This window comes from Polypterus senegalus, chromosome 4 (genome assembly GCF_016835505.1).
Source record: "Polypterus senegalus isolate Bchr_013 chromosome 4, ASM1683550v1, whole genome shotgun sequence".
NCBI classification, from domain to species: domain Eukaryota; kingdom Metazoa; phylum Chordata; class Cladistia; order Polypteriformes; family Polypteridae; genus Polypterus; species Polypterus senegalus.
Genome location: NC_053157.1, coordinates 3,719,270 through 3,744,221, shown reverse-complemented (window position 1 = coordinate 3,744,221; position 24,952 = coordinate 3,719,270). Strand labels below are relative to the sequence as shown.

General features: G+C 43.1%; 1 protein-coding gene across 2 annotated transcripts in view; it reads left to right on the top strand.

Moving 5' to 3' along the window:
• Positions 1-24,223, top strand: part of rnf150a (ring finger protein 150a) — a 149,664-nt gene extending 125,441 nt beyond the window's left edge. For both annotated transcript variants that reach the window (XM_039750180.1, XM_039750181.1), the window contains exons 5-7: positions 6,307-6,403; positions 20,465-20,675; positions 23,554-24,223. In XM_039750180.1, the coding sequence (XP_039606114.1) occupies positions 6,307-6,403; positions 20,465-20,675; positions 23,554-23,672 (427 nt within the window). In that variant the 3' untranslated portion in view covers positions 23,673-24,223. The remainder of the gene's footprint in view (positions 1-6,306; positions 6,404-20,464; positions 20,676-23,553) is intronic.
• Positions 24,224-24,952: the final 729 nt, after the last annotated feature.

Sequence of the window (24,952 nt, the reverse complement as noted above, 5' to 3'; positions counted from 1 at the left end):
GTGGCTGCAGACTGGTTGTTGTAGATGAACGCAAATCTTTGCAAACGTAATGCAAGGCGGGATGTTGGGGTCGTGTTTGAAGTAAATGACGATGGTAGCATGGAGAATCCCGGAAAGAACTTGAATTTCAGCTTCACCTCCATAAAGTCCAGATGTTGCCATGTATTGATAGTACTCATGACTTGTTGTGATAACTCGAATGAACAACAGGAAGAACGTCTCCAAATCTGTCCCAATGTGATGCAACGAAATCTACTGCCCGATGTCGTAGTGAGAGTGCATTGCCCTCGTCAACCGTTTGTGTCAAGAAATAACCCACTGATAGGAAGGAACAGGCAGTTGCCGGATCCCGGAATAGAGATGACGTTGTACAAAAACCCGTCAACAGAGAAGATACTGTCATTCATTTTATAACAAAGGCTTAGGAATCAACCATCGCAGTATAACGAAAATAGTAAGGAGCGAAACCAATGCCAATGGTCGGGAGAGTACCCTCCTGCAGCAGGCAACGGAAAAGATTCCCAGGCGCGCACATGGCCGAAGTGAAAGGTCACGTGGTCAGGCTAGATTTAGGGCGGGGACGTGACACCAATGGGGTCATGAGAGTCGAGCGGGGAACGCGGTAGTCCGAAGGAGGAATAGGAAATCGAGAAAAGTGGCGTGGGGGTGTATGGGAGGCCGCAGGCAGCGTGGAGAAGGGTTTGGAAGAGGAGGAATAGGAATCGAGAAATGCCGTGTGGGCTGCGTGTTGGGGGGACCGGGTTTGAAGAGGAAGCTGGACGATCCAGAAGAGAAATATATATAAGAGATGTCAGAAGTATGTAGATATTGTAAGGCTTTAAAGTTAAAGTCGGAGACTTGTAGATCGTCTAATTCGTGTTGCCTCCCAATGAAGAATTTAAAGATTTGTTTGTTTGGTGAAAGTGAAATCCATAAACACTACAGGCAAAATATCCGAGTCTACAATAATCTTTTCGTGTTCGCATCATTCAATGCTCAAAACGTAGATTTACACAATATTGGACCATACGCTATGAGAATCTGTGGTCCCGTAACAATTAAAGCTACGACAAGTTTCTTTTCCAAGAAACCACAGTTCGGTCAGGTGTATATTAATGATCACGGTGAAGCGATGCAACATAGAATCGAAAGAGTAGGTAAAAATTCCCATGAAAATAACAATCTCTTTAAATTGTATATCCGAATAACCAAACCCGGCGGTGGGCGAGCAAAGCAAGCAGAGGGCGGAGCCCCCTAGTTTAAAAAAAATGTGATGGCCACAAGCATCTCAAAATGGCACAAAGGGAAGGAGCCACGCTCTGAAGCTACCAAGAAAACAACAGGACATGTGAATGGTTGAGCCGCGGACCATACAGTCTGTTTGCTTTACACAGAGTTATCAATCAATCAATCAACATTTATTTATATAGCACATATTCATACAAAAAAATGTAGCTCAAAGTGCTTTACAAAATGAATAGAAAAATAGAAGACACAATAAGAAATAAGCATAAGTCAACATTAATTAACATAGAATAAGTAAGGTCCGATGGCCAGGGTGGACAGAAAAAACAAAAAAAAACTCCAAAGGCTGGAGAAAAAAATAAAAAAATAGTTAGAGGTACGTAGTCTGGGTAATTTACCGTTGTGTGTGTTATTCCCGTGTACTGCCTCTAAAGGTTACCTAACAGGCTTTTGGCATTGACTGTTTAGTCATAGGGCGGCATGGTGGCACAGTGGATAGTGCTGCTGCCTCACAGTTAGGAGACCTGGGTTCTTTTCCCAGGTCCTCCCTGTGTGGAGTTTGCATGTTCTCCCCGTGTCTGCGTGGGTTTCCTCCCACAGTCCAAAGACATGCATTGGCGATCCTAAACTGTCCCTAGTGTGTGCTTGGTGTGTGGGTATGCGTGTGTGTGCCCTGCCCGGGGTTTGTTTCCTGACTTGTGCCCTGTGTTGGCTGGGATTGGCTCCAGTGGACCCCCGTGACCCTGTAGTTAGGATATAGCGGGTTGGGTACTGGATGGATGGATGTTTAGTCATATGTGTGTTGGTATGTATTAGAATTTTGAAATCAAAAATGTGAAAATACCAATGTGACAATACCCAATGTGCATATTACTGCGATTGATGCTCAATGAAATTTTATAGTGACTTTAGAAAATTGCATTGTTAGGCTGAAATTTCCGACATTGCAGAATTTGTTCCAGTCAGACGACACCGCAATCGTAAGGCACAATTGGGCATTGCAGCCCCTGTCGTGGTACACGTGAAACTGTGGCCGATGAAGCAGAAGTTCGGGCCGACTCAGCAAATCCCAGCATTCATTCAACAACATTTTCCATCTTCTTCTGCTTGAGCGGATTGGCTTACCTCTTGAAGGATGATGTGTATCCTGCACAATTCCAAATGCTGGTTGAAGAAACAAGCTTCACTATTTAGCACTCCAAAGGCCCGAGAGAGGGGCTATAAAAGACTGGAAACAAACTGGTGAATCCCCTACCACACTGCCTTGTCAGCACGACTCTAATTTCCCTGTTCCTGACCCTGAACTGGATTAACAGGTTCGGAGGTTGATGAATGGGCGGACATTTTCTTGCCTCCCAAAATCCTCTAAGTCCTTATATGGAAGAGCAGCTGACCAGCATGCAAAGCAGATGAGTTTCTCGCTCTCATTCTTCTTAAGCTCAGATGGATTACATGCTGGCTGCAAAGTCTCAGCTCACACTTGTAACCTCAGCTGACCCCCCGTTCTGTTTGACTGCATTTTTGTTTCTCTAGACATTGTACAAAAATTAAAGAGCAAAATTGTGTATTTATATCCCTATAGGAGAGGAAATTGTTCCCATATGTCTGTGGATGGTTTTTAAACAGCTTGGAAAATATGCAAAGCATTTTACAAGCTGACCTGAGCACAGAATAAAAAAAAGACAGCAACAAAGTTAACAATGTGTTATATTTCATCCAGGGTTCCCCCACGGTTGGAGTTCAATTCCTTGTTTTATGTCCATTCTGTTCATTTTTTGTGTCATTTATTACGTTTGTTATTTATCTGCTTTGTTTTCTTAGGGCCGGTTTATACTTCACGTTCAGAACGCGTGCACGCAAGTGTCATGGCTGCCACACGTTCCCAGCGTTCATTTGACGCGTCCTCAGAAAATAACGCGATGTGTGCACAACTTGCAGTACCAAGAAAAAGTCAGGGGGCACAGTGTGATAAAAGTCGGAATGTGACGTCAGAGTTGACATGTGACAGAAAGCCGCTTTGAGGATCCTCCGGGATGGAGGTGCCTGCTTCGATGTTTGATGAGTGGTTCGATGTGGTGAAGCAAAATGCCGTCAGAGAAATGCATTCGTGGTGCTTTTATATTCAAGTGTCGCATATTCCCCAACGTAATGACATGATACATTTTAAAGGTCTTAAAGGTTTTTATCCGTTTTTTAAAGTGATCTACCGTATCAGCCTGGCGAATTTCTATCGGTAAACTCGTATTCCAGATTTTAGGTGCATAACAGCAGAAGGCAGTCTCACCACTTCTTTTAAGTTTAGCTCCTGGAATTCTAAGCTGTGATAGACGACTGGGGACCGGGACGCCCTTTTGAGGAGAGGACCAGGGGAGTGGACATATCACCAGCAGTACCTCCTCCGGGACAGGAGAGGGCAGCCCCCTGGTTTACATCACGGCCATGGCACTGGAGCTTAGAAGCGCCACCCTGCGAGGGCCCGTGGCCACCACCAGGGAGCATCCAGACAGTTCCAGAGCTGTGGTCTGCAGCACTTCTGCCACACCCGGAAGTCCTGCCAGAAAAGGAGCCGGATTCCCATGCAGGACTTCCGCCACACCCGTAAATGCTGCCAGAACTTGATTGAGGAGCACCTGGAGCACTTCCGGGTGAGGTATAAAAGAAGCAGCCTCACTCCACTTGGGGAGCCAGAGTTGGGAAGAAGAAGACCAGAGCTTGTGAGGAGAGGAGTGGAGGTGGCAGAAGAAGAGGACAGAAAAGAGAGGGAAAGGACAGTGAGCATTTGTGGGGTTTGTACACTGTGTACATTGTGGTGGTGGAAAACTTTAATAAACGTGTGTGTTTTGGGACATTGTGTATCCATGTCTGACTGTGTCCGGGCTAAAGTTCACAAAGCAGACACTCATTTGAAGATCTGAGGTTATGATTTGGAGTGTAAGGTGAGAGACATTCCAAATTATAGGATGGAGTAGATTATTTAAGGCTTTGTAAATTCTGAATGGCACAGGTAACCAGTGCAGTGACATCAGAACTGGAGAGATGTTACAACCAGCCTCTTCTCAGATTTTCCACCTAACTTTGAACGCCCTTACAATGCACGAGGTAACACGTGTATTTATGCATTTCCCCACCACTCTGCATGATGTCATGTTAAAGCAAGCTGGTTTTCCTGGAGTCGTTGGTCTGATTGATGGCACCCACATAAAGACTGTTGCTCCAATTGTGGATGGTCATGCATGGATGAATTGCAAGCAATGTATCACAGTATTGGCTTACAGGTGGCCATGGATGCATACAACATTGTAGTATCCTGAAGATAGGTGGGGCTGGATGTGTGATGTACAACGAAAATGTGTCGCGTGTACACTGAGCTCTGCATTCCATGAAACCCTGAAACATTTACGATACACTTTACAAGCCTGGGGATGTTCAAGATGGCAGGTGGAGGCTCCCAGGGCATTAGGTAAATAGATGCCCGCAGAAGGTGAGGGGTGGGTTGACGAAGGGAGGCGAGACACGGTACAGCGGAAGACGACATGGAAGACTGGAAGGGTGAACACAATTTCAGAAGCAGCTCCAGATTAGTTTCAATAATTGCTATTTTGTGAGGAGTTGCGTTTCACTTGGCCATAACAGCGGGAAGGTAAATATTATGAAAATACCGCTGTGAATCTTTTATTGTTAAATAAACGTGTCCTTTATCAGGCTTATCTCTTATTCAGTGTGTGTATCTGCTGTGGACGCTAGAGGCGCTGTTGCCCCGTTGAACCCACCAGACAGACTTCCAGGACACATGTTTAAAACACCAAGAATAATTTCTTTAATAATATTCTTCAATAAAGTGCACAAAGCACCGTACACATCCACAATTCTCCAATCACTAATTAATAAACAATAACCAATCCTCCACTCCCAGCAGTTCCGTCACACTCCCTCCCAACTCCGGCTCCATCTGCTGGGTTTCCCATCGTCCTTTAAATAGTTCATGACCCAGAAGTATTCCTTCTCCGGGTCAAACGCCACATCCTCCTTCCTTAAATATCCCGGAAGTACTGCAGGCTTCCTTCCTCGTGACTTCGAAGTACTTCCGGGTTGGTGTAGCAATAATAGTCCTCAGGTTCTCAGTGAGCTTCCCCTGGCGGCACCACCGGCATCCAACAGGGCTGAAGAAACAGACTCCATGTCCCATGCTGCCCTGAAGAAATTCGGGGAACCATTTCTGTCCAGGGGAGCTGCCATCTAGCGTCCCGGGGGATGCAGTGCCCTGAAAAGGCTGCTCTTCTTTCTTTTCTCTGTTGAGGGACGTCCCGGGTGTTTTCACCATTTAAAACAGATCTTGAAATATCATTGAAAACCTCTGCAGTTATCACTGTAATTCTTCATTAAAATTGCCCAGACCATGGAACATCTGCTACATAGTTGTAGTTACATACACTAATGTTTTTATTACATTTTGAAAGTACAGATACAATGCAACTATGTAAGTACTCTTGTTTTTGGATTAGTGATAAATTGTTACATTGTAATTATATTAACTGTGGAATAACAATGACAACTAAGTAATTAACTGTATCGTTACTTTGCATTATACAGTAAGTCCGGAGTAATAACTCATAGATACACAGTACTTATACAGGTAATTACATAGTAGTTACAGTGTAATTATGGACACAGTGTAAAGTGTTACCGATTATGCCCCATTATTTAGTAAAACATTTATGATTCTTATGTAACTAGGAAATGGCTCTTACAAATCCCGTATCTAAAAGTCTTACATGAAGGGGATGAGCACAAATGAGAGCAGAACACCACAGTTGCAAACAACGGAGGCGCCTCACCACCTAACTGGATCAGCCTGTCTGGTAACTGCAGCCCTAATGACCACAGCACCCAAGACACTTAATTACAGGCAGCCCTGCAGACAAACACAAAGGAGGTTAAAGGAGCAGGTTAGATTTAACACAACACCAATTCAAAACAGGACAAAAGAATGTTGTGATTTAAAGAGAATAAGGATGGGAAGGATGAACGTGCCTAATTGGCGTATATCTTTTATTCTGGCAGGCATCTTTTCCACAAGAACTGTGTAGATCCTTGGCTCCAAGACCACCGCACATGCCCGATGTGCAAGATGAACATTCTGAAAGCATTAGGAATCCCGGTAAGTCTTACTTTATCTTTCCCTTACTAATTGCTTCTATTATTGTCCTTGTGATGCATATTGAGCCTTCTGACCTATAAATAACTGGGTCAGCTGATCATCTTTTTATACAATATAATGGGGTAACATTTGCTAACTTTCAGTCCCTTTGGAGCCCCCAGTATGTAGTGATGTCATCAGACCAGTAAACTTGAAGAGTGGCTGATGGTCAGAGGTTTTAGAGTGAAGAAAACAGTGGGACAGTTTTTAAGTTTTGATGTAAAAGTGTAAAATACGGTATTCTAAATGGGCAAGGGTGCAAACCTTGTGCTAATTATGCCAATTGATGCAGCCACGATTTTATTTTGTCTTTTTTGTTTGATTCTCTGTGCTACCTTGCGGTTAAATAGAATCCCTCTTTTCTAATAAAGCAATATCAAAAAGGGTGAGCAGGCCTCAAAATAACACAGAAACCAGTCCAGGGGCCTCATGTATAAACGGTGTGTATGCACAGAAATGTTGCGTAAGAACTTTTCCACGTTCAAATCGCGATGTATAAAACCTACACTTGGTGTAAAGCCACGCACTTTTCCACGGTACCTCATGCCTTGTCGTACGCAAGTTCTCCACTCGGTTTTGCAAACTGGCGGCACCCAGCGTCAAAGCAATGGTACTGTTCTTGTGTGGTTACTCTTTATTTTCATGACGCGGCTTTATAAATACACAGAAACTAACCGCATATTATTTATTAGTGTAACGCATCTGATTGTAATTAACTTGTAACGATATAATGGTAGAGGGAACAGCCATAGTATTCCAAATACCATAACTGCTTTAGCGTTGTTACTCTCACTTCTCCTTCTTCTTCTTCTTCTTCTTCTTTCAGCTCCTCCCGTTAGGAGTTGCCACAGCGGATCATCTTTTTCCATATTACTCTCACTGCACCACTCGGAGTATTTATATCACTGTATCTGAGTGTGAATCACAGCAGCAGCTGATCGGAAAGAGAATTATCGGTATACAGCATTAAGCACACGCTGTCTCAGCCACTGCAAAACGTTTTAAAGCCTTTCCTGTACAGACCTCGCGGTTCAGAAACAGTTTCATCCCAAGAACTTTAAATGCACTCAATCAATTGCTCCTTGTAGAACTGTTTGGACTTATAAGTACAATCACCTCACTGTAAACTTGCACTACAGTTATAATATCTCACAACCTGAGCCACTTTATAAAGCGCGTATTTACATATGATGACGATATCATTTTTAAGGTGAAATGCAGCAAAATATGTTTGTTAAATTATACAGATAAAACTTTAACTTCATTTAAATAATCTATATTCTTCACTGGGAGTGTCGTTAAGGATAGAATAATTAAACATGTACTACGAAGATATTTCAATGTTCTTTAAACGTTTTGAAGAATCAGCGCTAAGCTTACAGATGGCTTAACTTCTATTACAGAGCTGATTGTGTGGCGATCGGTTACTTGGGGAAAGAAAAGCACTGACTGCAGTGACGGCTACGCCAATATATATTGAATATAAAACAGAAAGAGAAAATAACAACACAGCTAAAAACGCAGCGACAAATTTCAGCAAAAGTTAAATGCTTGTGTCATGAGCACGAGGCGGCTATGCAGTGTCTGTAACAGACGTGGCCATCCACCGTGCATAAGCTACTTTACTGACATTGGCGGGCGAAGGAGCCACCGATTCTTCCTCTGCCCAGTGCCACCACAAGCCTAGAGCCGCCCCTGAGTACTGCTGCAATAAATTATTTCATCAAGTGAAACTCATGTTTAATAACGTGCTTTAACTCCTATCATCATGAAAATGACATCACGATACATCTCAGTATTTTAGTTATTCAGAGAGCTGTAATATCACGAATGTAATGGACTCTGTGTCCAGTTGGAGGAAGAGAGCGGGTTTAAGAAGCAAGTAGTGATTCACACACATAGAGCATAGAAGATCAAATACAAAACAAAGCATTTAACGTGCTACTTTAATTACGATGTGATTTGAGAAACTGGTTAATTAAACGATTTTAAGATGAAGTTTATGATGTTCTACTTTAATGACAAAATAAACTACGTGATTAAAGTGGAAATGTCGAGATTGAAGTTGACATTTCGTGCTTTTTCCTCACTGTGTGCCTTTTTTTCTCTGTACCCTAATAAGCTTTCATATGACACTCAGACAGTGGGCTACAACTCTTCTTTTCACGGCGACTTTGATATGTGACTTCTTTTTTATTTGCGGCACTGTGCGATTTTGTGGATGTGAGCTTTCAAGTTTCTCCAACACGCTATGTCACTCGATCAACTTCATTTTGTTGATTATACCACGGTTTATTTGAACAAATAGTATGTTTTTCCTTTGCCTCCACTTGGTATTCGCTGAAATTCTTATATTTCCCCCCGTGCTTTTCCCATTGTCTTTTCACAGAAGGCTGCGCTTAAGGGCGATTTATATTGATTTGCATATTCAAAGAGGCGTAATTCTGGGAGGAGTTGGGGCGTTACATAATGCGCGTGCATGAGCGTTAGTTTTCATGCTGATCAGGATTTATGTAGCAGAAGAACGTGGAAGTTGAAGTACACACAGATTCCTGCATCTGGATTTTTCTGTGCGTAAGCACATTTCGGCTTTTGTGCTTACGCCATGTTATAGTGCGAGTTCTACGCACGGCATTATACATGAGGCTCCAGGACTTCACTGGTCAGCCTCAAATACAGACCTCACCCCAGGCAGCTCGATCCCAAATTCAAAAAGCAGACCTGAAGGCCTACATGGACGCTACATGGGCCCAAAAGGAGATCAGGCATTCACAATTCAAAAAATACTAAATACTCAAAACTACCCTTCATGGGAGAGGATGACAAAACCCACAGCCTTTATAAAGAAAGGCCAAACAAGAAATATTTTCACATGGAAGATTTATTTAGCCAAATTAGAAAAGCTCCAAATGGCAAAAATTGTCAAAAAGAATGGCCTAGAATGGTAGTCCAAAGCAAACAACCTCAAACACAAAGTCCAGAAATCAGAATCTTGAAACTGTAGCAAGAAATAATTGAAAATCTTGAAAATACAATGCCTACTAACACTCCACTATAAATGAATTACTGTGACTCTGATACTGCCAGAAGGAGGGCTCAGGAGTCGTGATTTCGGGGTGGCACTGCCTCCTCGTGCTCCACCCATTGACATAGAATTACTAGACGCCGCATGACCAGCAGCATCGTACGTCAACGTCGCCGCCATATTGCGAGTGGCACTGCTGTGGAGTGCAGTAATGGATAAAGATGCCTGACGCATGTGCAGCTTGGGATTCTGCAAACCGCTGTACGCTCCAAACCAGATCCCAGGGAATTACATTTCATAGGTAAGGCTGAACAATTGTTTTGGTTATATTTGGCAATTAGAAAATCCAGTTTTTTATAATCTTAACTTTAGCTACGCCAGGCTAAGCTAGCAAAGCTATGCATTTATGTGCTCAAGTGAGCCTCCAAACAGCATTTTGGCCAAACGTATTTAGTCACTAACTGTGTAGATTGTTGTTAGCTGTTAACATTTCTCAAACTCTGAAGGTTTCTCAAAGCAGTGGGTGGTCAGGTAGCCCTTAGACGGGATTTTGAGAAAGCTAACCTGTGACGTGTGCCGTGCTAGTTTGGTAACAGACGCTGTACCGGCGTCATATGATCAAAGCTGCCACTCGCTCACATTAAAAAACAAAGGAGGTCTGATGATTCCTTCTGAGGGTCCAGTCAAGGTGGTCAAAGTAGCTGAGCATGTTATCTGACAGTCGACATGAGGACAAGCTGTCCGTGTATCTTTGATCAATCAGTTTGTTCGGGCTGAGATGGTTCAGATGAAGGAGCAGATCGAGGAGACACAGTTTGAAATTGACAGCCATCATTTGATGCTCATGTCTTTAGTCGTCTCTGTCTTCTACAAACTAAGGTGGCACCATATTGCCAGGCTGAATACTCTCAAATTACAGAGTGGAAAAACAGATCTGTTTCAAGGATTTTAGATCCTATCCTGTATACATTTAATTAACCACATTGTGTGTGTGTGAGAGAGAGAGAGAGACTGAGAGAGGAATAAGTGAAATGTTTTCAGAAATTCTTAAGCCAATTTGTTACAATAAAATTGTTTCTTTTTGTCATTGAGTGGATCATTTCACTGTTAAAAGAAAGACCGGACTGCCAGTTACAGTGTTAGTATTTTGACTTTCAGACATTGGTCAAGTGTTCATCTCAATAATTAATAATAATAATAATAATAATAATAATAATAATACATTTTATTTAATAGGTGCCTTTCTTAGCACTCAAGGTTACCTTACAATAAAATTAAACAACATTAGTAAAATTAAAACAAAAGAATGATAAATCAAAAAGTAATAATTAGCAAACAAACAAAAATAACTGGCAGTAACAGTGCAAAATTCACAAGTGGTATGCCAGTTTGAAAAGAGAGGTTTTGAGGGCAGTTTTAAAATGTGTTAGTGAATCGAGCTGACGGATATGAGAGGGAAGAGAATTCAGGAGTTGAGGAGCACCAGGAGAGACGCTCGAGCTGCCATAGCACTGAGTCTGATGTGTGGTACAGAAAGTCGAGCTTCAGAGGAGGATCTGAGTGAGCGAGAGGAGTGCCAGTCTGGAGGAGATCAGTGAGGTGTGGAGAGCTTTAAATGTTCAGAGTGAGATTTAGTGTCGTATTCAGTCGTGAAGAGGGAGCCAGTGACATTGAGAGAGAATCGGTGTGATGTGTTCAGTGGATTTAGAGCAGCAGGTTATCATCCTGGCAGCAGAAATTTGAAGAAGTTGTAAGCAATGGATACGTTTTTGTGGGATGCCAGATAGAATAGCATTACAGTAATCTACATGTGAGGTGACTCGGGCATTAACTGATACTTCAGTACTGTGCTGCGTAAGAATAGGACGAAGTCTAGAAATGTTTCAGAGATGGAAGAAGGCAGCCCGAGAAATGTTACTTATATGGCAAGAATTATTTAATAATTGCCATTATTAGTGTATAAATGGATATAAATAATTGTATGTAAACGATTCGCCAAAATCTGTTGTATGTAAACGATACTGTTTTAAACGTTATTATTTTTCATCAGAAGCCCTGGTTTCCACATCTACCTGTATTAGTTTAAATGGCACTTTTGCCACTCGCAATATGGCGGACACATCGACATATCGTGTCGACTGGGCAACACAGTGAATGCCTCGCCTATCTATATATGTCTATGGCTCCACCCACAAAGCGCAGAGAACATAAACACATTTAAAGGGACAGTACACAATTACAATTGAATACATTTTCTACAACTCTGTAATGGCCAGTGCGATTTTCTATGCTATGGTGTGCTGGGCCGGTAACAGCACTTCAAGAGAGGCCCACAAACTAATTAAAAGGGCAGGCTCAGTTATGAGACTCCCTCTGGACCTCGAGGATGTCGTAACAAAGGAAAGAATTAAAACAAAACCGAGTCCCTTTACGAGCAATTCTGCACATCTTCTCTCTGATAAACCAACACTGAGGACTTTCAGCCAACAAATCATTCAGCTAAAGTGTGTCAAGAAATGTGACTGGGATTCCTTTATAGCAACAGCAGTACACTTTTAGAGTCACGTCACTAGGAATGGGACTGCCAAGTGAAATGTTTTCTTTCTTTTTCAACTCTCTTTCTTCTTATTCATTCTGGTGTGTGTTTAGACTGCAGTGTTTGCATATATATATTTATTTGAACTGTCATCCTGGGGACAAATAAAGTTCTATCTATCTATCTATCTATCTATCTATCTATCTATCTATCTATCTATCTATCTATCTATCTGTTATATAGCGCCTTTCTTATCTATCTATCTATCTATCTATCTATCTATCTATCTATCTATCTATCTATCTATCTATCTATCTATCTATCTGTTATATAGCACCTTTCTTATCTATCTATCTATCTATCTATCTATCTATCTATCTATCTATCTATCTATCTATCTATCTATCTATCTGTTATATAGTGCCTTTCTTATCTATCTATCTATCTATCTATCTATCTATCTATCTATCTGTCTGTCTGTCTGTCTGTCTGATAAATCCAGGAGAAATAATAAGCACATGAAAATCAATGACTCAAAAATTAACAAAAACACAATTAGACACACACTAAACACACACAAAAAAAAGTGGCTATGACACCATTTATCACGGTGTTATAACTACTTTTATACATTTGCATACTCATCTATTGCTACTATAGAACAAAGGATTTCTGAAAGATGACGTAAGTTTGGCTATGTGATAAGTGCTTTATTTTGAATTTCTTACTTTTTTACATTCTATATGGAGATTTACTACTTTCTAGCTGTGAGTCCTTAACTTGTCTATAAAAACTCAGAATCTCTTTGTGTTAGAGTGGCTCAGGTAGAACAGCAAGTAATTCACTTGCCTCTATCCCACAGATCTACTGAAGAAATATATATATATATATATATATATATATATATATATATATATATATATATATATATATATATATATATGTGTGTGTGTGTATTTAATGGACCATTTGCAGAGTGGTGACTTCTGAACAATTATGGAAAAGAAATCCACAACACCTCCTTACCATTATTTTGGCTGTGAGGACTGCTCACAAAGTGCCCCCTTCAGACCACCGATGGCTTAAGATGCGGTGGAGTGTGATTTATTGGTGAAGGACTTGCACAGCATTTCAAAATGCACTACCATGCAATGTGTTTTCAATTAAAAGGCACCATATTGGTCTATAGAGTTATCAATGTCACCTGTACAGAGTAGAGTGAGTAAAATGTAACATACTTTCTCTATTTATGAGTAAAGAAACCATTCAATTTTGTGTGCTATTTGTTTTCATGTGAATTATCTCCATCCATCCATCTGTTTTGTGGATCCACTTATCCAGTTTTTTTGAGTATCACGAGAAATCAGACCCATTCTGGCAGCTTGAAGCACCAGGAAAAACTTGAGCTCCCAATGACTGTTTAGTGAAGAAAACAGCTTCAGAAAATGGATAAGTGGATGGATGTTGGATGTCTTAAGTGTTAAGAATGATGGAGTTTAAAATAGCCACTAGCACGGGACACGTGGTCCCATCTGATCATGTTTTTAAACCAGCAAGGCTCACCGAAAGGCCTGCTTCTCATATGACAATAACACAAATACATTCAGTGCTATTTTTGTGTTTAACACGAGCACCACCTATGTTGTGAGACATGGCTGACCGAGAGAACATGCATCCCCCTAGATGTCCTGTAGCTGTCGTGTCTTTAATGGCCTTTTGCCTCCTGGTGTTTTTATTCCTGCTTACAATTGTACATTTCCTGCTTACTGTGTATTGTGGTTTTAAAATCTGTTCTTTTAATTGTTGGGACAAGTGGATAAATAAATATTAATAAATAAATATATGTGTTAGTGTTACTGGTGTACCCAGAAGGAGGTGTTTCATCTCGCAGGGCACCCTGGATATCACCGAGAGGAGTCACAGCGCACGGCTCAATGACAACTCTGGTCTGTACCGGGAACTGAGAAGGACGGCTGCGAGGCTCTGAGGGCAGATAAAGAGGCGTTTGTTAGAGGAATCTGTGAGCAAGTGACACACCATCTGTGGTCTAGCAACCCATGTCCTGCTTACAGAGGAAGCGAAGCATTACACACACCCAAATCTGTTCCTCGGAGAGTCACAGTCAGGGCGGCTGATGGAACGGCCCTTACGGATGACACTGCAGTTGTGACCCGTTGGGCTGGCTACATTGACCAGCTGTTCAAAGCTGATCCTCCGGCTAGGACGTTGGATATCTCTGGGTCCCCGGTTCTTGAGGCTGATCCTCCAATTAGCTGTGAACCCCCCAATCTCACTGAGATGGCACAGGTGGTGAACCACCTGAAGGGGGGAAAATGCTGCAGGGATCTGTGGTATCCGGGGCAAACTTCTCCAGACTGGTGCTAAGGCTGTCCTCCTGGCATTGCAAGCAATCTTTGCTTCCATTTGGGAGACTGGCATCATCCCAACTGACTGGAAAACGGGACTTGTTGTCCCTATCTGGAAAAGGAAGAGTGATCACCTGGGTTGTGTCATCTATAGGGGGATAACACTGCTCTCGGTGTTGGGTAAGGTCCTTCCTAGGGTCGTCCTCAATAGGATCCATGATCACTTGCTCACCTACCAGTGCCTTTGTCGATTTTCATAAAGCATTCGACTCAGTTGATCAAGCTGCCCTGCGAGACATCCTGAGGGTTCGCGGGATCTCCTTGAGGTTGCTGGATATCCTGTACACTGGTACTGTGAGTGCTGTGCAGAGTGGAGGCAGGACCTCTGCGTTTTTCCCAGTTGATTCTGGGGTTCAAAAGCTGTGTGTTCTGCTCCTACTCAGTTTAGTGCTTGTATGGACTGGGTTTGCAGGGTCGGGGGTCCAGCGGCTGTGGGCCATCTGTTAGTAAAGAGAGACTCACTGATCTTGACTTTGCTGATGATGCTGTGATCTTCGCGGACTCAATGGAGGCTCTGATCGGGCGCTCGAGAGACTTAGTGAGGGGTCTGAATGTCTGGGCTTGCGAGTGTCCAGATAAAAACCAAGAGCCAGGCCTTTAATGACCTCTTAGGCACGGCCATCAGCAGTGTGTCTGTCTGTGGAGAGAGTGATGACCTCATCGAGAGGTTTACTTACCTCGGCAGTGACATTCATGTGACTCTTCCTATGAAGTCGGTAGACGGATTGGGAGAGCATGGGGGGTCATGAGGTCGCTGGAAAGGGGTGTGTGGCGCTCCTGATATCTGCAAAAGGACGAAGGTCCAAGTCTTTAGAGTCCTGGTGCTTCCTGTCTTCCTATATGGTTGTGAGACATGGATGCTATCCAGTGACCTGAGACAAAGACTGGACTCCTTTGGTACTGTGTCTCTCCGGAAAATCCTTGGGTACTGTTGGCTTGACTTTGTATTGCTCATGGAGTCCCGAATGGGGCACATTACTTACTTTGTGAGGGAGCGTCAGTTACGGCACTACAGCCATGTGGCGCCATTACCCGAGGGTGATCCAGCTCGTAAGATCCTCATTGTTGGGGACCCAAGTGGCTGGACCAGGCCAAGATAGACGGTCATTTCCGGAGGGTGGGACTGGACCGCGTGTCTGCCTGGGTGGTTGCAAACTGGGATCCTGAGTTGTTTCATCGTGTAGTGGGTGCGGCAACGCGCTGTACCAGTGCATGCTTCCCAACTTGACTTGGCTTGACTTGTTATACTTAGATACAATGAAATTTTACATGACTTCACTCATAAAATTTGCAGTATATCCAAGAAAAATAGCTTACAGTCACGTATAAAAAGGGCAATAAAAAAATAATTGGTAAAAAATCTTTATGTATAATTCACTAAGGCAAGACAACCATGGAAAGCACGCCGGAAGGGGTGTGGATTCACTAAGCTGCCGACAAGTGAGACACCTATGGCGCACGCAGGATGGAGCCACGCCCACCAACTCCAAGACCATTGGATACGACGACAACTCGCAGGGCCACGCCCATCAACTCGGACGCAACGACACAGAAAAAATTTGTCTGTCATAGAGGCCACATGCAGTGCAGGTCAGGTTAATGTCATGTACATGTCATGTACCTCCGAGCTACGTTGACTGTTCATAGAGGCGTGTTTCTCGCTGAGGTGAATCGCGTGTGAAACGGTTTGCGAGGGGTATCCCATGGGATCCTTAAAACAATCCTTTACAACTGAGGTTAAAGCACAATGAAGTAAGCAGTCTTTAAAAACCGACTTTTTTGGTTACGATGCACGACCGCGTGCACCATAACAAACTGTTTTACACGCTACATACAGCTATTTGCATCCACGACAAACATGTGTCTCCTTAGATGCTCCTGCAGGAACACAGAAGACGTTTTCCTGCCCACCAACACTCCTTTTTCACCGGCCGGCATCTACCCTCGCTCTCTAGGCATTCACACTGCCTGCCCATTTGCCCGGTCGCAAAAACTCACCGACCACCCAGTTACTTCCTTTCGTCTGTGGTAAGAGTCCACATGCACGTCTGAGCCACCGCCGGGGGTTCACTATTGTGTTGTATTCTGCTCTCTCCAGAGTTCCATCTTTTCATTCACTTACTGTTGTATTCTCACACCAACCCGTTTTAGACAACCGTGTCTTTCCAGAAGTGTTTAGCATTCAGTAAATAATTATGCATGATTGACCGTGTGTCTACCCGGCGCAGAGAGGCGTGGGTAAGCCATTGAACCCCATTCGGGCTGCAAACTGTGGAATTCCCACTAAGTGTGACTCTTACGCTCCCACTGGTTGCGTCCCTACACTTTGTACACACCGCCCTCCCACCTCGCTACTACCATGGTCGGGCGTCTTGGTGGATTATATATAGAAAAGCAGCCAAAATCGCACAGAGCAATGAAACGTCTACGTGAATCACATGTGCATCTGGATTGTGCAAAGACGACAACGACTCAAGTGACGAGTTGGAGGTGGGCACATGAGCGGGCAGTGCATACTGAATGACGTATCAGCAGACTAGCATGACGGAGGGAGCTGAATGGACGTCCTTCTCCTCTCCTGCGTTCCACACTCCGCGCCGTGCACCCCCATCCCTCCGTCTGGCAGGACAAGGCACGAGGACGGTCCGCCAATTTCAGTCACAGGCGATTGTGTGTTGGTTCGTTCCATGCATTGTTACAATGTTGCTTTTCTTGCTGATTTATTACATTACAGATTTTTCAAATGTTAATTTTCTCCCTGTGCTTAAAAATCATTATAAAACTGGCCTGATTATGCGGCGTATGGTACGCCGCGGGTTGGCTAGTAATAAATAAAGAAATTCATTACTCCATTAGTAGAATCAGCATATACATTTAGGAAATATTTAACTTTTAATCTAACTATTTTTGCACACTTGATTGTGTTGTATTTAATATATTTCTTTGTTGAATGTATTATATTTAATTTTAAATAAATACATTTGACACTTTTGCTCATCAGCCTACACTCAGTAACCCATAATTCCTAGGTGACAACATGTTTTCAGAATGGTCTTCCAATTTATGACATATTAAAAACTGACATCTCTCATTCTGTAACTATTTGGCCACTTCATTCAGTACTTTGTAGAAGGCCCTTCAGAAGCAACTGTAACTTTGAGTTTTCTGGGTTGAGTCTCCACCATCTTTGCACAAATGGATTTTGGTAGTTTATGCCATTTGTCCCGGCAGATCCTCCCCAGGGCTGTTAGAGTGGATGGCAAACGTTTGTAAACGGCCATCTTCAGGTCTCTCCACACATCATCCATCAGGTTTCAGTCGGGGCTTTAACAGGACCACTAAAGGGCACTCAAGAACATGCAGTGTTGACTTTGCTGTGTGCTTCAAGTCACTGAACCGAGGTGGTGTGTACTCTGCAGTGGGTTTTCTTCCAGGACCGCTCTGTGTTTGGCGGTATTCGTCCTTCTGTCAGTTCAGACCAGTCTGCCACAGAGGATCACCACATAGTGTGATGCTGGCACCACCACCTTGCTTCACTTTAGGGATGGCATTAGGCAGGTAATTAGAACAATTATTAGAACAATTGTGCTTAAGAAGAATAGGTGAAGAAGAAGAAGAAGGTGAAGAATAGTAGCTGGTCTTGGCTTGACATGGTGCTTGGAGTTCTGCCCAAAGAGTCCAATTTTTGAAGGGAGATGAGCTGTGAAACCTGTGACCCAACATTACAAAAGTATTCATTGGAATGTTGAAATGTCTTAAAAAGAATTCAAACCCCAAGCGATAGAAAAGGCAAAAAAGAACTTAAAACTTAAGGTATACCCAAAGGCAAACCTACAACAACAGCATTAATTTCTATAGCACATTTTCATACAAATAATGTCACTCAAAGTGCTTTACATGATGAAGAAACAGAGACAAAAAAAGACAAAGAATTAAAATAAGTGAACACTAATTAACATAGAATAAAATTAAGGTCCAATGGCCAGGGAGGACAGAAAAAAACAAAAAAAAAACTCCAGACGGCTGGAGAAAAAAATTAAATCTGCAGGGGGTCCAAGGCCACGAGACCATCCAGCCCCCTCTAGGCATTCTACCTAACATAAATGATCAGTCCTCATTGTATTCAGGGTTCTCATGGAAGGACTTGATGATGACGGTCATGTGGACTTCTGGCCTTTAATCCATCAATGGAGGGACATCACGGTGCTTTGATCAGGTGGTGGTGGCGGCGCAGGACCCCACCCCAGAAAACCGGAAAAAGAACAGAAGAGAGAGTAGGGGTTAGTACAGATTTTGGAGCCACCATGAATAGTAATGATATTTAATTGAATTTGCAGAGCATCAGGATACCACATTTGATACTATTGATCGCAATATTCTTAGAAATCACCTTAGTCAGTGGGTGGGCCTCCCTGGCAGTGTCTTAAATTAGTTTGAATACTATCTGGCAGGTAGAAAATTCTTTGTTAGTTGTGGTAATCATACTTCAAAGACACATGATATTCTATATGGTGGTCCACAAGGCTCTATCCTGGGTCTGCTGCTCTTTTCAATTTACATGCTTCCGTCAGGTCAGATTTTCTCAGGGCATAATGTGAACTACCACAGCTCTGCTGATGACACACAACTGTATTTATCAATAGCACCTGATGACCCCGACTCTGTTGTTTCACTAACACAATGTCTTACTTGTGTTTCTGAGTGGATGAGTAGTAATTTTCTCAAGCTAAATAAAGAAAAAACTGAAATTTTAGTGATTGGCAATAATTGATATAATGAGGTTATTAGAAATAAACTTGATGCATTAGGACTAAAAGTCAAGACGGAGGTAAAGAATTTAGGGGTAACTGTTGACGGTGACCTGAATTTTAAATCGCATATTCATCAGATCACTAGGACAGCATTTTTTCACTTAAGAAATATAGCAAAAGTTAGACCTCTTATAACATTGAAAGATACTGAGAAATGAGTTTACGCGTTTGTTTTCAGTCGACTAGATTACTGTAACGCACTCCTCTCAGGACCACCCAAAAGAGACATCAATCGTTTGCAACGAGTGCAGAATGCGGCTGCTAGAATCCTAACTAGGAAAAGAAAATCCGAGCACATCCCTCCAGTTTTGATGTCACTACACTGGTTACCTGAGTCATTTAGAATTGACTTTAAAAATCCTGCTTATGGTTTACAAAGCCTTAAATAATCTGCTCCATCTTATATTTCAGAATGTCTGACACATTATATTCCAAATCGTAACCTCAGATCTTCAAATGAGTGTCTGCTTAGAATTTCAAGAGCAAAACTTAAAAGAAGGGGTGAGGCGGGCGGGCGGCCTTCTGCTGCTATGCACCTCAAATCTGGAATAGCCTGCCAGTAGGAATTCACCAGGCTGATATAGTGGAGCACTTTAAAATACGGCTGAAAACACATTACTTTAACACGGCCTTCTTATAGGGGCGAGTTGTGTGTGTGGCCGAGTGGTTCCCGGGGAATTCGTGATGCGGGCAGTTCTCACATAAGTGCACAGTGAGGAGTCGTCCGCATCCGTAATTGTTCCCAGAAGCTGCTGATTGCCACAGCTGATCCACGTCCCCGTGATATATAGAAGCGCAAGGCGGCTAGTAAAGGGGGAGAAAGAGAAAAGAAAAGTAAGAGGCAGAGGAAAAAAAAAAATTTGGTAATGCTAATTAACAAAGAATAAAGTAAGGTCCTATGGCCAGGGAGGACAGAACCTAACCCTAACAGCAAGTAAAACCAGTCTGTAAACCAGGCCTCAAAAATCAAGGAGAAGGAGAAAAGACTGTTGGGAAAATCCAAAGAAGAGCCAGAATTGAATGTTGTAACTATTACTACTTTTGTAGGTTTATAAAAGAGCTAGGTGCGGTCCTCCACAAGTATTCTCTGAAATAAAAATGATGGTCGTCCTGCGCCATGTGTTCCTCGTGCACTGTGGATCCAGGAAGGTACCACTAGGTAAAGGTACTTTGGTTTGTGACATTTTATTGTTCTCTCACACTTGATGTTTTGATCTTTTTCAGCCAAATGCCGACTGCACAGATGACATCCCCCAAGACTATGAAGGTTCCATAGGGGGGCCCTCCACAAATCAGATAACAGGCTCGAGCGACTTAACGGTCAATGAGAGTTCTGTGATCCTCGATCCTGCAATCAGGACAATTGGGCTTCCTCAGGTCTTCCAGGACGGTGACACGAGCCCTCAGTTGGGTGAAGTCAATAACCTCACAAATAGTAAGTACGGCAAGACTTTACAGAAGAGAATTTGGTTAGACCATCTTTATAAATGATGTTGGTTTAAATAATTATTTATTATCTACAGTATATACAGTATATGTATGAGGGACGTTCAAAACGTTTCCGCACTTTTCTATTTTCATTGGAAACGGTGAAGGTGATTGGTCATGTCTGACAGTGTCATGTGACTAGTTCTGTCTGGCAAGCCGGCTGCCCTTGCAGTTTAGTATCAGAGTTGTCACCCTGGGGTGAAGATGGCTGCGAAACTTATAAAGAGGAACAATCGTTCCGTCATACGCTCTTTGTGGGCAGAAGGTGTGCTGGGAGCACAATTTCACCAGTAACATGACTAAAAGTCTCCTTTAAAATGAGAATCCTAGAAGAACGGCACCCCACAGAGTGCTGGTTTAGAAGCACATGTGCCACAAATGTAACGTGTCTTCAAGCTGTCTGCGCTTGTTGCACACAACACATTTGATGGTTGGTGACTATTGGCCTTCAGTGGGCGCCAGAATGTCCTGAGAGTTGCGACAAATTGGACAGCTTATGATGAGGAAACACCTTCAGGGCAGCGATCTTTATCAGTGCCAGAGCCTACAGGCTCCACATCATCTAATTGATTGTCATAAACTGCCATTATCATTAAAATATTCATCTTACAGAAAATCCAGTTATTTCAAATCATCAGCAGCTTTTTACCTTTTTCCATGTCAACATAACTACGGACCTTCTGTTTATATTTTTCACAAGCTGATACCACCAAAAACAACAAAATTCTATATCTATCCACTAGATGGCAGCACTGTAGCAGGTAACTGAAAAGTGGCAGCAGAGCTCACCAGCAAGCCGGCTGTGTCTGTAGTGGCTGCATACTGAGACACGAGTTCTCATCTTTAGACAGGCTTAATGAATGGGCCTAAGGGCCGGCTTGTACTTCTGTGACGATGCGGGTTTGCTGCATGCTCCCATCTCGCTTCCGGGAGCCCTGAACCCGACACCGTCGGTAATGTTACCGATGAGCACGGCAGTGAGGCACAACAGATAGAGCAAGGGGATGGTGCAAAAGTGCAAAGTGCTTTTATTTAAAACCAACAACAAAAAGAAACAGTGTTCAAATAAATAGTGCAGTGTTTGAAAAGGTCTTCATTAAATAAATAATCCATAAAAACAGAAGTGAAGTGGAGGTTAAAATCCAATAGAAGAAAGTCTTTTAAAAACAACGAGGTTAAAGCAATGCTGGAAACAGTCTCTAAAAATCCAAGGCTCACCTTCCCAAGACTCCACAGCTCCCATTGCCTTTCGCAGGGAGTCATCCTTACTACCGGTCACTCCACCTCCTAGAAATCGTTCAGCTGGAGCGACCACTTCCAACTGCCCCTCCCCTAGTGTCGGCCATCCACTGCTCGTGAGGGGCTCTTCAATCCAGCTGCCTGCGGCGCTCACTCTCTCTCTCGCACCAGCTTTCTCCTCCAGCTTCCTGCCTTCTTCCTCAATCCCGCAACCTCCGTTTCTTTTTTCATTTTCTTCTCCTCCTCTAGCCGCCTCGCGCTTCTATTTATGAAGAGGATGTGGCAGCTGTGGCAATCAGCAGCTCCCGGGAATAATTATGGATGCGGACGATCTCCCACCTGTGCATTTAGGTGAGAAATGGCCACATCACTAGCTTCCCAGGAACCGCTTAGCCCCTCGCTAAGCCATGAGTGCGGCGATTATTTATTTTAAAACTGGCCTCTTGACGTGAGCTGTGGACCCGCTATACCACAACTTCACACTCAGAGCGCTTACACGCACACATTAAGGCTGCCATGTGTTCCCAGCGTTCTTTTAATGCGTCTTCAGAGCGTGTTGTCAGAAATGAATGCAATGCATGCGTGTGTTGCAGTACCAGCAAAAATTTGGATGCCGTGTGTGTTTTCAAGTTTTGGTACGTGACGTCAGCATCGTTGTTTGCTATCAACATGCAATGGGAAGCCAACAAGATCAATCTGTGTGCTTCGATGTCTGATGAATTGTTCGATGTGGTGAAGCAAATCATCAAACTCAAATGCTGACCTGCCAATGTATTCAATGGCGCTTTCTTCATCCATTTCTCGCTTAGGCAGTACAAGCGTCACATATTCCCCATCGTAATGAAGCGATACGTTTAAAGGTCTCACATACCGCCTTCTGTGCCACTGTTTTTTTTTTTGGACCTTCACAACATCATTGAAATGCAAAGAATTTTTATCTTTAATGTTTTTCATTCCCTCAACTCACAACACAACGAAACCGGGCGTAGTTTTTCCACCGTGATGATTTCTCACACTGCCTCCTGGTGGAATCCTCCAGATTTACTTAAAGTACGCACGTAGGTATAGTCAGTACGCAGATTGCGTAGAAGCACCGTCCTCAAGCACACGTGGCTTAACAATTGTCACGTGCGTGCGCATAGGGGACAGCTGAAGAGCCCTAGTGACTGTAATTGTACCGCTGCTCCAGGGGTTGGCACTGCGTCTCAATGCCTTTTCTTCCTCTCTCTGAAAACCAGATATTTGAAAGTTATAATACCTCTGATGTTACTTATGGTGTCCGTCTACTTCCTCCGGGAAGTGCCACCATCTTTGTCAGTTCTCTCCTTAACCCGCATCTAAGATGACACCTCCACAATGATTCCGTATTTTCTTTGCTTTGCAATTGAGTTATATGGGATTACCAGATTGGTACCCCAACTCTTTATCGTTATCCTCTCTTTACTCTTACACCATCTAAATGGGTGCACATGGCCCACCTACAGAGACAGATCTGACCAGAGAGCATGTGCAGTTCATCATTACGTTGTTTCCCGAAGTCGAACTGCCTAATCTTTTGTTATTTTTGTGTTGTTTTGTTCCTCCAGATGACAACGATCCAGCAGTGAGCAGTGATTCGGACACCTCGTTGATTCTGGCCGTGGAGGTTGGACTTTCTGACGTAGAGCTCTCCACCGATCAGGACTGTGAAGAGGTGAAATCCTGAAATGATCCCAAAACAGTTTACTTGGCAATTTTGTTTCTTTTTTTTTTTCTTGTTTTTAAACAATAGATTACTAAAGCGGAACACCACAGAATATAAGGGAGCTGCATTTGGAGGACGGCCTTGCAAAGCAATACCATCTTGGGAGTCTTTGGTCGCAGGCCTTCATCATCTGCAGACTTTTGGATTGTTCTCATGAACATCACGCCTCCTTCCATCCCAGCTTGTCTCTGTTCAATCCCGGCTGGCAAATGTGAACTGAACAGACGTCGGCTTGCGTGTGTTTTTTTTGTTCTGCGGTCTGAAGCGACACCGTGACCCTCCAGTATATCCAGCTCTTAAGTGTTCTGTGAGACATGTGCAATATAAACTTTTCTTTTACTCATCCCAGTCATCACTGCCAAACCATTCCGGCGAATGAAGCTTAACGAGAGGGTGTGTGAGTGTGTGCACGTGCACATAATTTTTTATTTTTTTTTTTGTCGTTTCATAATGTATTTTGGTTTTTGGCAATCACTAGGGCTGCAACTGCTTTGTGCGTTGTGTCAAAAAAACTCATACGGACAGACAGACAGCTTCACGCTGGACTTTTGGGCTGTCTGCTTGCCAGCAACTTGAAGAACATTTTCGCCAAGAGTCCCCCCATTGGTTTGCCAAAGTGATAGCACTGGCATGTATGTATACTTACCGAGAGTCTGTCGCCCTTGAGTCATTTAATGGGTGGCTTTTTTGAGGTGCTGCGCTCATTTTTAAAGCTCTTAAATATTGGGTGGTGCTTTAGTGGCATGCGGGGTTCATTTAATTTGCCTCCTACTTGGCAAGAAGTCATGGAATCTGGGGGTGTTTGATTAGAGATGCATCAAACGTGATGCCTCAATAATTGATCAGACACACCGTATTATCAAACATTTTTTTGATTTGAAGAAAATCTAAACTACGTTAAGTTGGAATCGATCAGAAATTGTTATTATCCCATTGGACGCTCTTGGCCAATACACCTCTTTATAAGGACCTTGAACCCACAGCGGTAGACAGCCGTGTTTTCGAACCCAGTACCACTCTGTTACTGAGCCGTCCACTGGATGTATCTGGTAATCCCTCGGAAGGGAGGAATGGGAGGCGGAGTCTATCTCCGTGACAACAGGAAGAAGTCAGGAAGCTACCTTTAAGGGGAGGCAATGGTTAAGACACACTTGGGGTCCGTTTACAGTGTGTCTCTTTGGACAGTGAGAGGAAGCCGGAAAGAGGAGATAATGTGAAGCGTGAGTGCACGGTGCGTATTT